Here is a 16,959-nt window from a genome sequence, read left to right on the forward strand (position 1 = left end):
CCAGGCAGGATTTTTGAGACAGAAAAATGTAGAGGGCAGATCAGTGATGCCTTGTCTAGAAGCACCTTCACTGCTGCTGCCAAATGGATTCTGTGTAGTGTGGACTCATCATGGCTTTTCCTCAGGAAGTAGTTATTTAAGCATTATTTTTATTGTTATTATTACCATCAACAATAATAATACCACTGATGCATGTACCAGAAAACAGTGGGTTTTTTTCTGGGGTAGTGTCCTCATGTTCAAAACAAATCCTGTTTATTCTGTTCATGGATGCTACTGCCATGTACATGTATTTCTTCTTGGTATTTATGAATGTTTCTACATAAGACTAGAGAGTGGTTGCTTCCCTTTGGATATATGTGAGATCTCAATCAAGAAGTAAGAAAACATTTGCCATTTTATACCTTTATGGAGGAATGAAGAAATATTTTTTAGGCATTGAATGTAAGAGATCTTGTTTTTAACAGTGGAGATGTGTGCTGGTTTTAAATACTTTGAAAGAACCTCATTAGGATGACTAATGCCACATGCATTACTGAAATTTCTTTGCAGCCCTTGTGCAGTTATCATCTTGAAGCACTCCAAAACAAGTTAAAAGTATCTCTAGTTACTACAGACTAGCTATTATAATGTCATTTTAATTCTTTATAAGTTCTGAAGTATGGTATTTTGTTATTAAACATGTACTTGAATGTGGTTGGTTTGAGCCAGTTCTAAGTTTGCTACTGTCTTTTAATGTGCCTTCCACTTTAACAGAAGTTAGAAGTCTCTTTAAGCTAAAAATCTAGTTCTGATTTTATTTTTTAAATAACTGGAGTGTTTTTTTTAAAGTAGGATTTTATTGCACTGAGAAACTTAAACTCTGTTGTTGCTACCTATATAATAAGAGAATTATTTTTCTTTTTCCCCAGTGGTTCTTGGCAAATTTCTCATACCAAGAAGCTCTGTCAGATACCCAAGTTGCCATAGTTAATATCTTGTCATCAACGTCTGGTAAGTTTTATTTACACCACCAGATGTGCACTACAACTCTGTTTATAACATAGAAATCTCATTACAATGGGTTTGTGTAACATTTTTACCTGTGGATTTGACCTAAAGGCATTGAATATGTATGTTTAGAAAATTCATTTTGTATTTGCAGAGGTTTTTTAGAGTACCTTCATACTTCCCCTGCTTTTTGTGTGTGTACTTCTGCAGCTACCTCTGTATATTAAAGAAATGTAATTGGAGTATAATAGCTTTGAAGCTGTGTAGTTTTCTGAGCAAACTACTGGCAAAACTTAGTTGTATAAACTCCTCTGAATTTCTCTTGCAGGGCTTTTTACATTAATCTTAGCTGCAGTCTTTCCCAGCAACAGTGGAGATCGGTTTACCCTGTCCAAATTATTAGCTGTTATTTTAAGGTAAGATAATGGGAGGGAACATTTGGTCCAAAACTCCCTGGTACAGTGAGAGGACAACTGTACCAGCTGTACCTGTGCTATCTGTGACAATAAATTATGCCCATCACTTTTTCAAAATCCTTGTTTCACAGATGAATTGAGCAACTGAATTAAGGATTCTTAAATGCTTCATATCATGAACTATTTCCAAATATCATTCTCCTGTAGGAAATTAGATTAATTTCTGTTGGAAATAGATGAACTTATTTTCTTGTGGTTTATTTGTGGTTTGTTTTAGCTTTGTGTGATGGTGAAAAAGTTTGACACTCAGTGTTGTCAGCCTGTTTCATTAAATGCCTGGTGCATTGTTCTGGGAATTTAAAGGTGGGGTTGGTTGGTTTTAATTTGGGATCATGCCTTAGCAGTGAGAGCTTCTTTTGACTTTCCAGAAGTGGGTTTTGGTTAACTAAAAATGCCAAAAGATAGAACTGTATATTTGTTTTTCTCTTTCTTTTATCTGTTTTTGTAAAGAAATTCCTGAGTTCAAGCAATGTTTTGCATTTCTTCTTTTTTTGCTAGCATTGGTGGTGTGGTACTTGTTAACCTTTCTGGATCTGAAAAATCTGCTGGAAAAGATACAATAGGTATTTACTTATGGGTTTTAATCCTGGAATATGCAGTGATCAGTACCATCTTTTGACAGTACAAAGTAGTCATATAACAAGATCTGTATCTCTTATTCATGTAACATTTCACAATCTGGCTTTTTAGTTTCAACTTCTAAAACATGCCATTTATGATAAATTTTCACTCTATGCATATATTGGGAAAGTATTTCTATTTTAGAGCTTTCTCCATTTTCCCATGATTTTCATTTAGTAATGGATTCTAATCAACAGAAGTTTAGGAGAGTTGATCCTACTGTACATAACATGTTCAGCATATCTCAAGGGAGTATTTTTTCCATTTTTCCAGGTTCCATTTGGTCTCTTGTAGGAGCAATGCTGTATGCTGTCTACATAGTCATGATAAAAAGGAAAGTAGATAGAGAAGATAAACTTGACATACCAATGTTCTTTGGTAAGACCAAAAGTAGCTAACTCTGTTGAAAGCTTTAATTGAATGTCTGATTAAATCATATGCTTTCAGGCACTGAACTTTGTCTGAGTGGTAAAGGGGCTTAGAAAAGCCAAGGAAGTAGAGAAATCCTCTTACTCCCATGATTATGAGTCCTTTAGAGACTGCTTGTGTGAATTGTTTCTTGTTTAGAGCTTTAACAGGGAGAGGAACTTCCTGCAGGTATGGTATGCAGACAGCCCCACTGACTTAATGAGATTTCTTAATTTTTATTTTCTTTTCAATTTCAAACCTGTAAATATCTGATGCAAATTTAGTTTGTGAATTTCAGGTTGAGTTTCTTACATTTGTTTCCTTTGCAACATTTCAAATATTGCTTCCTGGCTGCTTTTCTATATGCATATATAGAATAGTCAAAATAGCAGATTTTAGCTGAGATTTTGGTTATGTTGAAGAAAATTTATTATGATTTACTTAATACTGTTTTTATATCCAGGTTTTGTAGGACTGTTTAATCTGTTGCTGCTGTGGCCAGGGTTCTTCCTGCTTCACTATACTGGGTTTGAAGCATTTGAGTTTCCTAATAAACTGATATGGATGTGCATTGTCATAAATGGCCTTATTGGAACAGTTTTGTCAGAGTTCCTCTGGCTGTGGTATGTACTCCATACATTGAATATATTTGACATGAATTATCTTTCCTGTGTTAAGATGTAGAACTGTCTAGGTTGGGCTTTGTGCCCTTTTCTTTTTCCTGTTTTTCCTGTCCACATGTGCAGTTTCACCATTGTGTCACAATGTCCTGTTAAGACAACAGCTAACTTTAGAAATTAGCTGATGTGTGCTTGCAGTAATTAAAATTCTGTGTGCTTTACTTATTCTAGAATTAACATTTGACATTAAAGAGGCTCTGTGCTACAGAGTTGAATTAATATTAAAGAGGCTCTGTGCTACAGAGTTGCAGTAGCAGAAGTAGAGGATGAATTCTGTTGTAACAGTTCTGTGGCAATACTGCAACAAAAGATCGAGGTGGAGTAGATGGAGTTCAACAAAAACTTTTTTCAACAAAAACTTTTTTTAGGGAATGTGGATTTTTGTTTGTTTTTTCAAGTTTAAAGTTATGTATGAATTTTACTATTTTTTTCTTTATTGACAAACTTTTACACAAGTCCTCGGTGTAAATGCATTGTAGCCTTTATTCCTTGTCAATTGAACTGGTTTGTTGATAGAATATTTTTGTGATGTTAATGCCATCCTGGAAGATTAAACTGCAGCTCAGTATCAGTGTCAGGTTAAGTGTACTTTTAATGTAGGCAAAATAACAAACAAACACATAAATCTCCCAAGCCTCAAACATTGTCTCTCCAAAATCAAGTACTAGCATAGGGTTAAGTACATGGGTGTGCACAGACTTTTTACATACATGATATTTGTTTAATTACTCAGAATGATATTCCACTCAATATAAGAGCTAGTTTTACTTCCAGTTCCTTTTCCCGAGAGTTTTGGACTAATTACAGAGTTTGTGCTGATATCATTCTTTACCAGTCCAGTGTGCCACTAGTATAGTCTTCTTTAATTTTTTTGGAAGTAAATAATATCATTTAACCTACTTGTTTACTCCACCCAAGCACATATTACCAACTACATAATGTAGGGATAGATGTGACTTTTTGTGTTTTTTTTTTAAACTTCGTGATAAATTTTTATTGGCTTTTTTACCATTTATGCATTTACAGTTTTCTGTGGACAGGTTGGTTGTAATTCAGAAGCACTCTCTTATGCTCTAGAGAATCAGGGTATGGAAACAAAATGCAGATTTTTCTAGATGAAGTTAGCACATGTGAAATAGGGAAATTTCCATCATCTCAGAAGATTGGTATGGGAATTAAACCTCAGCCCAGAAGACATGCATTGCCTAGTTAAGAATTCTGTACACTTTCACAGATTTATGATGGAGTGTGATGGTGTGAGTTAATTTTTGATTATTAAACAGTAACTAACAGTTCATCAAATGTCTTCCTCTTTGATGTATTACTTTGGTTGTCTTTTAACTTTTAAGTAAGACCTCATTATTATAGTTATTATTTATTGTCATTAAATTCTATAATTGTTATGATTTTATTGTCTTTTAGGGGCTGCTTTCTTACCTCATCACTGATAGGCACACTTGCCCTAAGCCTTACAATACCTCTGTCCATAATAGCTGACATGTGCATGCAAAAGGTAAGATACCACTAAATTTTGATCATTGTTTACAGAATTTCCTCTAACTAAATTCTTTTAGGCTTGTACTTGTTTATTTGGTACAAGAAAATAGTTGAGTTTTGCATTTGGAATGTTTCCAGCCAAAAAGAGGCTTTGCTGTTCAGTGTTTTTGCAAGCAAAGTGTAATGAGTACCTTTAGACTTCTGGAACTTTGTGCACATAAAAATGAAGTCAAAAACCCCAAACACAACTTTTATGTTGCTTTTACTTCATGTCAGTGTGGATTTTGGAAAATAAGTCAGAAAAATAAAAGGATAAATATAAAAAAAGTCAAAAAGAGTCAGACCCTGAATAAATACTTCTGTAATGAACATGTGATAGGCAGTATATTTTGTGTTAGTCTTACCTGCATATTCCAGCATGGAAACAGAGCAAACACTGCAGTGGTTCCAACAATAATAAAGCATTTGTTGGTAAGACAGTTGTATTTGTGTTGCTCTTAAAACATCCACAATGCACACTTGAGATATAGATTGTTATGGGATGGTAAATAACTTATGATAACTGTAAAAGAAACAAGGCATAAAACACCTGTAGACTCCTTCCTCAAAACTCACTTCCATGAGGTCAATACATGGGAGCTAATGCTGGTAGTATAAATTAAGAATTTTATATGTAGGTTTGTGTGTCAGTACACATTTTAGATATACACAGATGTGTGTGTATGTGCCAATGTAATACCAATGTATTAACATTGCTAGAGCTGTATATTATAGTTACATATTTCAATATATGAAAATTTTAGGTTGTCTTCTGAAGTGATTCATCTAAACTTTCTTCTGGGATGCACTGAAAAATGGACTATACTTTTCTAATTCCCAGTAAACAGTCTAATCTCTAGACTGTTTATTCTGAATAAACACAGAGTCCAGATCTTGTAAAATTAATTTATTCTTCATGTACTAGTGCAACATGGAGGCATTTCAAATAGCAGAAACATCTCCCAAGCTCTATTGGATGACTTTGAGCTGACATTGGTAACAAAAGGGCAAATTACCTTTTTAACTCATGTTGTGGGAAGTAATCCTTTCTGTCTTACATTTTCTAAAATAAATTAATAGTATTAGAGGCACAAGTGAAGGACCCTGATTAAAGGCAAAGTGCTGCAGACTTTGAAGTTTTTTGGACAGGTGTATTTGTGCAAGTCTGTCTCTGTCATACAGACATCAGAATATCCTAAACCAAGCCCTGTGCTCGCTGAAGTCTCAGGTGTCCACATCTCAGATAACCTGACAGAAATTTTAGCTGCCCTGCCTCAGGCCAGCCTTGTGTTTACTTAAAAGAACCCTGCACAAGAATGCCACTGGCATGGCTAATAATCATGGAATCATAGAAGGTGCTGAGCTGGAAGGGGACCCATCAGGATCACCCAGTCCAGCTCCTGGCCCTGCCCAGGACATCCCAAGAATCACACCATGTAGTGTAAAGATTAAAATATCAATACATGCAGCCTTCATAAGACTGTCAAATGGGGTGGTAATTATACAATATTCATAATTACTAACTTTCTGGGTATTTATTTTTCTGTAATTTTCTAACATGAATCTGAATCTTAGGAAATTGCAACCAGGTTTCTAATGACTAATTCCTTTTGGCAACTTACGTGTTCTGAATTTCATTAGAAATCAGTTGGGAAACACAGGGCTTAACAAATGCAGTTGATGAGGTCTTTGAGGAGGATCATCAGTGCCAGGTGCCAAAGCTGAATCTGTTTTCTCCAAAGTCTTCAGTTTTGGATCCTCTTTCCACACGGGGGGGCTGTGCCCACGGCTCATGGCTCTGTCATCCTGAGAGGCAGGTCCCAGGCTCTTCCTGTCCTTGTGCCCTTGGTTTGGAGTTACAGAACCATGGAATTCCAACCAATTTGGGTTGGAGTAGGCTTTATGGATCATTGCTTTCCAACCCATGGAAGGTCTAGGAGACTTTCTCCTTGGCACCAGAAACACAAGTAAAAACCTAAACCTGAGACTATTTGGAAATAACAGTCTTCATTCAGCTCCCAGTGCAAACAGAATTTTCCATTGTTAAGAATTAATCAGTGGGAACAGGTTATGCAGTTCTTAGAAGAAGCAGTAACTATAGAAATTGTACAAAATAACTCACACTGTTTGAAAGAACTCAAACTGCATCTCAAACTTACAATAATAATCATTCCAAATATACAGCATGTCAATTATTTTTTGAGCTATCTAGTGAATGATGTTTGTGTTTCAATTCCAGGTGCAGTTTTCCTGGTTATTTTTTGCAGGAGCAGTACCTGTATTTTTTTCATTTTTCATTGCAACTCTCTTGTGTCACTATAACAACTGGGATCCAGTGATGGTGGGAATCAGAAGAATTTTTGCCTTTATTTGTAGAAAACATCGAATTCAGAGGTAGGGCAGTCACAAACTATAATCCTGTTTCTTTAGCCTTTCCCATATCCTATAATCCTATAGTATTTTATAAGCCACAATACTCATCCTCTGTTTATTTTTACCTGATTTTATATTCAGGTGTACTAATTTCTTAATAGCAGTAGTTGCCAATCCATTCATACAATTAACCTATGTAATGCTCAGAAAATGGAAAGATGTGAAATCTGCTTACCTTTTAAAATAAGTTTCCTAGTGGTTGTCACAATTTTTTCCCTTAATGCATCTGTAATAATTTCTGTACCCAGCACATGCAGTGAAAATTGTGCAAATTTGAGTACACTTGATAAATTTAAGGAATCTTTGCATGGTTTTAATGGCTAAAGTTCAAACAGCTGCATATTTGGTCCCTTATGTTGGCTTCATAACACTCAATTTAATATTCCTGTATGACTTGAAATAAATGTGTTTCTTTTAAGAATGCCAGAAGAGAGTGAGCAGTGTGAAAGCCTCATCCCTATGCATAGTGTTTCACAGGATGGAGATGGCTGCTGTTCATAGACAAAAGGTAAACCTTCAATAAACCTCAAACAATGCACAGAAATTTGAGGTTTGGTTTTCATGGTGCCATTTGTGTTATGCAAGGACACGTTTTTAACGAGCATGCAGTCAGTCTTGTTCTATATTGATGGACAGAGTTTTAAAGTGTATCTTCAAAGTTATTATTACTACTTGTTGCCAAGCATTATTCTCCCAGTTCTTGGTCAATGGTTTTGAAATGTAGTTTTTTACTAAAGAGTATTACAAAGTTCATCTAAAACTGGATGTGAGTTAATACACCAGAAGAGCCATACAACTTCTTGGCATGGGTGATGTGTTTGGAAGACATCTGAAGTAATTAATTCACTCTTTAGTGTGTTGGGGTTTCAGTTTGGGCTGCTGCAGCCCATGAAACACAGCACCATTCAGGGAAGTTTAAAGATCACCAGACTTTATCATTACTGGTCCAGAAAGTGGAAAGGAGCCCTTGTGTTTGTGGATGATAAGAATTAAGTTGGGAAATTCCATTAAGTATTAGGCTAAATATTTCTCATTATAAGCATAGGGAAAGTAGACTGGAATAGCTAAAGAGTTTGCAAAATATCCCACTTTTAAGAGGAGGTAGCACAAATCTCTAAAAGGAACATTACATGGTTTGTCAGTACTGGCCTGGAGCATTAAAGCAGACAAAGTTTAGAGCTCTCCTAGCCCTGTGCTTCAGGGTTTTCAATAATGTGTACAGAATTACATGAGAAGTATATTTTTATTTTCCAACGTTGCTTAAATCTAATAATAAAATTTAAAATATCCTAATTGTGTATGTAATTGTGATGTCTTAAGACATGGACTTATTTCCTTTGTTTGTAAAATGGAAACAAATATTTATGGTAATTTCTCTTTTGTAATCCTGAGTTATGTACCTCTGATAATTTTTTTCTTCTTCTTCTTAGTTTAAAAATGGAATGATGCCCAGCGAAGAGACAATCTTCTGGAAAAGTCCCTAAGGAATCATGTTTCAGTGCCTGTTCTGAATTTGTAGTAAAAATAGAAGTTTCAGTTCTTTTGAAACTCTAAACTTTTTCTCTTTCTTGCTTTCATCTGATTTTATAAATGAACAGATCTACTACATGCCTGTCACCATGGGAGTCTTAGTCCATCTGAGCAACCAACCTGCCTTATAACACTTGAGCTGGTGACATTACTTGACAAAATCAAGAAAGCAAATGCTGTTAAGTGATTTATTTCTTTTTTAAGTCACAATTTTGTTAAATGCTGGACAATATTATTTTTAAAAGATACTTTAAAGTGAGTTATGTAAATAAGTTTGCAGGTCATCAAGTCTTACAGGCTTTCAGATGAAAAGCTAAATAGATATGTTACCTGTAGTAGGTACAAATTAAATTTTTTATGTTGTATAAACTATTTGCATATTAATAGATTAAAATAGAAAAATAATTTATTAAGTGCATTCCTATAATTCCTGAGGCAGGATCTTTGTATGGTCCTGGAACACTACATATACAATGTCCTAGGCCATTTTGAGTAGCCTTGTCATGGCAATGGGTGCTGATGTTTAAAAATCAAAAAAACTGCCCAACAATCAGGAATGCTTAATATTTCAGTGAATAGTTAAATATTTCTAATTACAATACATTTGGGTATACATTCTTATACATGGTTTAAAACAGACTGGTTCTGTAACCCATTCTCAGTCCCAGTTGTCTCTCAGAAATGGAAATTTTAAGGTGTAGCTGCCACATTGTGAAAGAGATCAAATTAATTGTGGAAGTTTTTAATCAGTGGGTTGGCACTACACTAATCTGCTAAGCAATATGAAGAGGAAAGGTTGTTTGCATTGATTTTTCTTTCCCCCCAGCTGTATTAATAAATTTATTCTAAAACTGATAATTATCTTCCTTCCACTGCAGTGTTTAATCCTTTTGAATCCAGAGAAGCTATTATAATTATATTCAGGAATATTTGAAATTAGTCAATGCTATTTTTCAGCTCCTGGCCTATAAGACACTTAGATCAAAGTTAATTTTGGCTTTTGATGGATTTGAGTTTTTTATAATGAATGTAAGATGGATTTTTAGCCAGGAGTATTTTCTTCCACATAACAAGATTAATAATAATGTAGGGTATTTCTACTGTCCCTCCACACAAATACAGAAGGATGACATAGCAGAAATGCCTCTTCATGTTTTGGCACTCAGTAGTAATCCTTCCAAAAGCAATTTTGGTGTTTTGGTAATATAACTATTATTTAAGAGGGAAAGCAGGAAAGCAACATGCTTAAGCTCTACATTTATAGAAGAATTCGAGCCAGCAGCTGGAATTTAATATGAGAAATGTGTGTAGAGTAGGAAGACAAAATGAACCTGGGGCTATTCTGTTCAAGGATTTAACCTTTATCAGGTTTTTCCTTCTTGTTTTTAATACTGGATTGCACTACAAACTTTGGTGATCTGAGGCATGTCTTTAAGATGAGATAGTAAGTCCTTCCTGGAACCTAAATAAGAATTAAAAAATATCCAAAACCAACCACAACAAAATCACAAACCCAAAAGAGACAAGAAAGTCAATTAAATTTCACAGTTAAATTTCCAAACCCCACAAGTAGAGGGGTCACAAACGCAGTATGTTGAACTAATTTTATTTTTGTCAAATTTTCAGGCATTTCTTGATCAGTGGAATTTCCTTAGGTTTTGGATTTTTCCTTCCAAATTATGACAAAATTAGAGGATGTTTGCTTTAACATTTTTTCAAAAAGTATTGTTAATGCCTACTTACAATAAAAAAAAAAAGGCTCTTTTCAGTTAATGAAATGTTTCAGTGAGATGCTGCAGAATATTTGATACCAGGCATTAACTCCAAATTTGAATCAGCTGGGACTTATGGCATTTGTGCATTAAGCCTGGGAAAACCAAGTTTGCTTTCAGATGGCAATGACAGTATTTGTAGCAAAATCTTCTATGACTGTTTTTTGCAATTGCTCACACAAACAGGATTGGATCTATAATGTCAAATATGCAGTTGCTATTTATATTTGCCCTTATGTTCATGGCTTAAAGTCAAAGATCATCATAGCCTCCCATGTATATGACTGTTAATTTTCATTATTCATTAGTTTGAGAGGTTAAGAAAAGAACTACTAAGAAAATATTCTTCTGTCTCTGACCCTAGGAATGATGAAGAACATTCAGTACATTCAAAGTCAGGGCTATCCAAATGTTTTTCAGAAAAATGTGTTATTTTTTTTTTAAATAAGATATAAAATATTTTTATCTTCTGGCACTAGGTAGCTTAAGCTGTGTTTTTGCATTAAATTACAATTCTTTAAATAGTAGGAACAAAACAAACTGTCCTTGCTGAAAGGATTTTTAAACAGTGGTGCCCCTGTAGTTACAGGAAACGTGTTACAGTTTTAATTACAGAAGCTATGATATACAACATTGTTCCTGCATTTAATAGAATGTGATGGAGTTTTTTCTACAAAACCTTGTGATTTTTAGTACAATGATATTTTATAAATATAAATGTCTGATTTGAAATATAAATTGCATAGCTCTCTAATGGATGCTTGGTAAATGCACAAGAGATTTAGCTTTGATTCTCAGGTACCTCTGATGCAATGGAGACGTGCTGGGTTTTTCTTCCCTGTGACACAACTGGAATGTGAAGGAGCTCTCTCATGAATGGCAATATACCCTGTGTAGTAGGGTACATTGTCATTTCTCTTATTGTTTCAATTTGGGAATGGTTTCATTCTGTCTTACTTCTTGTAGGAACCACATATGCTTTAGAAAAATAATGTCGAGCATTTCTTTGATTGTCACCCACTGGTTAAGGAACAGTGATTTCCCAGGCCTGCAAAATGGGGAATGAATACTCTGTGTTGCTCTGTCAAACAGTTGAACTCATTCCTGTAATCCTTTGAGACAACCAACAATTTCTTCTGTGTGTGCAGTTGAGGTTTTGGGGCTGTTTGGTTTTTATATATGAAGGAAATTAAGATAATTTGCCAAAAGCAAATGCTACAGAGCATGCCTTTGCTTTTAGGGTTTTGGTGAGTCTTGCCTAGTTTGATAAGCAGTGTGCTGCACTTCAAAAGCAGAAAAGAATTTCAGTTTTTCTGGCCACTTCATGTTGGATTTCAGTCACACTGAAAATGTGTTCCCTACAAGGGGCTGCTGCAGATGTAGTGCTGGTTCAGCAAGGGTTGGAAATGCCACCTCTGTAACCAAGTCTGGGCCACATGAGTGCTCCTGAAGGCACTGAGGGCTTGCTCTTTGGCTTTCCCAGTCTTCACTGCATCCTGCTCCTTGGCTTCTGGCCTCTGGGAATGCCTGTAAGGGGTGGGGGCTGTAGGACAGGACTGGTCTGGCTGGCTGCAGGGACTGCTCACAGGCTCAGAAACTGGAGGCTGAGGCACAGCCTGGCTGTCCCTCTGGGTATTTGTGGAAATGGGGTGTTGAGCAGGGCTTGTGTTCAACCCTGCAGGGAACTGCAGGTGATTCTTGCTCTATTCATGGCAGACCTCCTTGGAATGTACTAACAGAAACAGGAGGGCTTGCAAATTGCTTTTCTTGGTGTGTGATGCTGTATTTTGTCATTCCTGTCACAATGCTCCTGCCTAGGTACTGCTATTCACAGCTGTGATGGCTTTAAATAAGGTGGCAAAACAATTTCTTTATAATTCTTGGTTCCATTTCTCTTAATGTTGAATGTTGTCTTTCCTATTCTCTACTGGAGATCCTCCTCTCTTAGGGAAATTATGTTACTGAGCTAAACTGAGCTCTCAGATGATGGGGAAAACCAGTAAAATTTTGGAGATAGGCTGAGTTTATGGACACACTTTGAATTTCATATGGAAATAGACCTCAGAAAGGCAGAGTGTAAATGAAGTGAAGAACTGTCATGCTCAAAAATCAAGATACAAACTGATGTTAATATCACAGCGTTGGGTTATATTGCTAACTGTAAGATGGTACTTTGAATCAGTTTCCTTTACTTGGCATAAGTTTTGAGTTAAGTTACCATTTCTGTTCTGGCTGTCACATGTAGCCTGTGATTTAATAGTTATAATTCCAGTAGCATTTATGTGATTCATAAACTGTTATTATGCATTTTTCCCTCTCTAATCCACAATTTCATTAATGTTGTATTTTCTTTTACATGATCATTTCAGGGCATGATTTCTCAGGGAAATATGGATGATACCATATGTTGTGAGAGCCAATAACTAATTCCTGCTTTTAAAATCGTTACAAACATTTCCAGGTTTCACTCAAACATTTCACATCATGTAACTTCCATGTTGAATTTCCTTAGGCTTATCAGGTAAATCATGATGAGAATGTTAAGAGCATTTAAAGATGTCAATAAATTTTACTCTGCCCAACACTTTGTTACTTTTTGGAGAAACATCCATTCTAAGGTAATGAAATGTGTGTGATTTTCTATTTAATTGTCCTCTTTGCCATAGAAATGGATAGTTACTCTGCTGATTTTGAAGCTGCACTTCTGGCATGACAGTGACATTAACTTTTAGGGTTAGGCAGTGCTGTAATAACACATAATCTGATTCTGCGATAGATCAGTATAAATCTCTAACATAAATATATTAATTTTTATCATTAAATTTTTAAAAAGTCTCATCATTTTGGGGGATCTTGTTTGTTTTTCCAGTAAAGTTACTTTGGCCAGAATGGGATCTGATCCAAAGCCCACAAGAGTCATAGACAGCATTAATAAAGTAAAACTTTATTGAAAAGAGCTCTGCAGTCAGGTTGACCTTTATGCCTTTGCAGTATTTCTGTCTGCAGCATGTATTTGGAGTGGTTTGCTTTAAGACCTCAGTAATATAAAGGAGGATTTTTAGTGCTGGTAAAGATGGTAAACACACTACTGTTACTGTTCACAAATGATATTTCCACATAGCCCGTATGCAGCTTAATTATTTAGAAGGTGAATTTGTCTTGCTAAGTGACTTTTGTCTAAAATCAGCAGCATGAGAAATATTAACCCCTGCACTTTGCTGTACACTTCTTTTGTCCATAGTGAGAACATGTGTTCATAGTCATCAGCCTTGAGCATCAGCTTCCTCTTGATGATTTCTGCTTTGACATTTCCATTTCCATGCCCTGTTGCATTCATTGCAAAGTGAATTTCCTCTCTAGGTAAAGCCAGCGTAATTGTATTTTGACTGCCCTAGTCCTCTGTGGTGTTAGAAATCTGACATAAAATATAAATCTGACATGTGTTGTGACTACTTAGAGATTTGTGTTCTCACTCTTGTCATTACATCTGGTGTTAGTAGGTAACCAGACTTTTTCTGGATATGCCTGTCATGATGTGGAATGCATCCACAATTCCATCTGGCTTTCACTTCCTACTTTTAAAAAGCATAAAGGGCTTTTCTCTGAGGATTTTTGTAGAAGGCAGCTGTTTAGTTCCACAAGTTCAGAGTCCTTTAACTGCATCTCAGTTTATGAAGTTGCATCCAATATTTGCTTTCTTTTATTAATGAACTTCTTAAGGTTTTTTCAGGAAAGGTCCTCAAATTTTCTTTATGTTCCACAGAAGAAATATGCCTGGAAACTGAAATGGCCTCAGAAATAAAAATTCAGGGGTGTTTATTTAGTTTTTCACATATGTTCCTGATTTTTTTTACCCACTTTTTTTTTTTTTTCCTAAGAAATCCAACCACATAAAACCAATGAAACCCCCATACTTATCAAGCTGAGGGGAATTAGCCATTTAGCACAGAACTAATTTTATATTATATACAAATGATTGTATTTTTATCAATGATACCAGTCAATGTGTTACTGATGTGGTCAGTCCACAAGTCTTCCTTGTCTGAGTCACAGGTGATGCTTCTCTTCTATCTAAATCTGACCTCTTGCATACCAATTAAGTTAGTTCCACTGCCAGTATGAGTAATTTCTAAAATACTTTAGAATCTACTTTTTCCTCTAGCTAAGGGGACAGCAAAGGCTTTCCAACCAATGTCACTTTCCTATTGAAGAAGAAGAAAAAAAACCTAAAAAAATGTAAGACAGAAATGTTAATTAAAAATCAAGAATATTAGTAGGAAGTAGAAAGCATATGCTCTAAAATCATTGGGGTAATTTCTTGCATAGCCCAATTCCACATAGGCAGTAGTTTATTGGATTGATCTCTGGTTGGGTATTTTAAATAATCATTTCATATTGAAGCTGAAGGCTTAAATTAAGCCCTATGATTGTTTAAAAAATCATGGAAAAAAAATTATAATTGGAGACTTAGGAGGTACTTTTTGTTTGTGGTTTGGTTATTTTGAAGTCCATCCAATGCAGTTACAAAGGAATGCTCTGTGAATTGGCACTCATGAGAGGCTGTTTACACAAGGCTACATGGAAAGTACAGCCAGGTGTTGGAGTTGACATTACCTGCGTGGAATTAGAGAAATGTACTAAGTATGAGGTACAACTTCAGCATTGTAGAGCTGAAGGGACATTTGTAATGATTTAAAATTCATGTAAGGTCTCTTTGGAGTAGATACTAGTAAAACGAAACTGGTTTGGAAACCTTGATTTCTGAAACCCCTGACACCTGAGTGCAATAAAAGATGCACAAAACCAGTTGTAGTTTTGGTGGTTGTTCTGGTGTTGCATTTTGGACTGACTTTCAGGGAATTCTCAGTTACACTTTTAAAGGGGAAGCTGCTTTAAGTGAAGAGCTTTCACCTGAAGAAAACTTTTTTTTTTTTTCCCCTGAAGTCTGTACAGTTTGCTGATAATTCAGATGTTCTGGGAGCACAGCAAGTTCCAGATATCCAAGTATCCTCTATGAAACATCTTTATGCATCATCTTTTAACCATTTTCCTTGTGAAAGCAGAACCTGAATTGCTGATGTGTATTGCATTTGCACTTGAAAACCTGATTTCAGAGTGTGTTAAACCTTGATCTATTTTTGATAAAAAAGAAATGTAGCATTTTAATCTAATTTCCATTTAATGGCAAGGATATTCATGCAGAGAAAAACATATATCAGGGTTTGATGCAGTGATTTTTAAGCCAAGAAAACAGCAGGATGGCAGTGGTAAATCTGAAATGGAGATGCATATCTCTTCAGAAAATCTGGTTTCCTCCTGCCCTTTTTATACCAAATTGTGTCTCCATTATGCCAGGATAATGCAGCTGAAGCAAGAACCAGAGCTTTTATCCTTTTGTTCTCTGAAAGTGAACACTGGCTTTTGCCTGGGGTGTCTTTGTCCTGTCACTTCATTTTCTGATGGGAGGTCAGTTAAATAAAAAATATAGAATAAGTATTTTTAATTAAAATCAGATTTAAGCTATTAATTATTTTGAAATTCTCTATATTAGTAGAGATCTAATGAATGGAAATTGAAGTCCTATATTGCAAATACTGAACAGTGCTTATATATTTTTAACAAAACCAGTATATATATGAATATTTGGAACATGCATGAAGGTGGAAATTGGAAGATTGTTTTTATGTTAAAAGGTTTATAAATTGAAATTCTCGATATCAAGTACCAAAACCCTATAAAAGGGCTAATGAAAAGAAAATATAATGTATTCTGATTAACAGCCTGTGTAATACAATCAATGGGTGTGATGTTTTTGTTCTGTATTATATTTATTATATGTAAGTAAACAATAAAGATTATAAATCTTATTTTCTTAACAGGAATTGGTATTTGATTGGGGTTACTGCTTGGTGTGTTTTATATCATCAGTTAAGAAAAAATGGTCACCAGGGCTGGGGTTAAAAGTGAGTTTTGGGATGTCTCGTGTTACCTGGAGTCAGTCAGGATGTGGAAGGCTGTAATTTGGTGTCAGCTTGGTGTGAGTGCAGGTTTGGGCTGGGGCAGGGCTGATTTTCCTCCCCATGGCTGCTTTGGGGCTGGTTTGGGTCTGTGCTGAGCACGGGGTGCTAATGCAGAGATGTTTCTGCTGCTGCTGCCGCTGAGCGGGGCTTGCACAGAGCCAAGGCCTTGCTGCTTTTCCTGCTGCCACTCTGGGAGGAGTTTGGGGTGCACGGGAGGGGACGCAGCCAGGATGGGGGACCAGGGCTGACCAGGGGACATTCCAGACCATGGGACAGCGTGCTCAGTACCTGCAGTGGGGAAGGAAGTGCCACTGTTGGGATGGATACACGACATACACGCACACTTGTGTAGAGACAACAACAGCAGCTTCATTATTACAAGTTGTTCTTAAGTTTTTATACCCTTAACAAAGTCTGATCTTAAGTCATTAGTTACATCAAAACAGCTCATTATATTCACTGGACACAGGAATAACTTACTGTGTTTTATTGG

The 16,959-nt window shown here is 35.8% G+C and overlaps 1 protein-coding gene across 1 annotated transcript in view; it reads left to right on the forward strand.

Annotated features, from left to right (window-relative positions):
- The window catches only part of SLC35F5 (solute carrier family 35 member F5), a 30,305-nt gene extending 13,992 nt beyond the window's left edge, over nucleotides 1–16,313 (forward strand). The window contains exons 10-18 of the mRNA XM_066553355.1: nucleotides 912–993; nucleotides 1,319–1,406; nucleotides 1,965–2,029; nucleotides 2,361–2,465; nucleotides 2,959–3,118; nucleotides 4,598–4,688; nucleotides 6,951–7,105; nucleotides 7,564–7,652; nucleotides 8,575–16,313. Of these exons, the coding sequence (XP_066409452.1) occupies nucleotides 912–993; nucleotides 1,319–1,406; nucleotides 1,965–2,029; nucleotides 2,361–2,465; nucleotides 2,959–3,118; nucleotides 4,598–4,688; nucleotides 6,951–7,105; nucleotides 7,564–7,645 (828 nt within the window). The 3' untranslated portion in view covers nucleotides 7,646–7,652; nucleotides 8,575–16,313. The remainder of the gene's footprint in view (nucleotides 1–911; nucleotides 994–1,318; nucleotides 1,407–1,964; nucleotides 2,030–2,360; nucleotides 2,466–2,958; nucleotides 3,119–4,597; nucleotides 4,689–6,950; nucleotides 7,106–7,563; nucleotides 7,653–8,574) is intronic.
- Nucleotides 16,314–16,959: the final 646 nt, after the last annotated feature.

This window comes from Molothrus aeneus, chromosome 7 (assembly GCF_037042795.1).
Source record: "Molothrus aeneus isolate 106 chromosome 7, BPBGC_Maene_1.0, whole genome shotgun sequence".
Classification (NCBI taxonomy): domain Eukaryota; kingdom Metazoa; phylum Chordata; class Aves; order Passeriformes; family Icteridae; genus Molothrus; species Molothrus aeneus.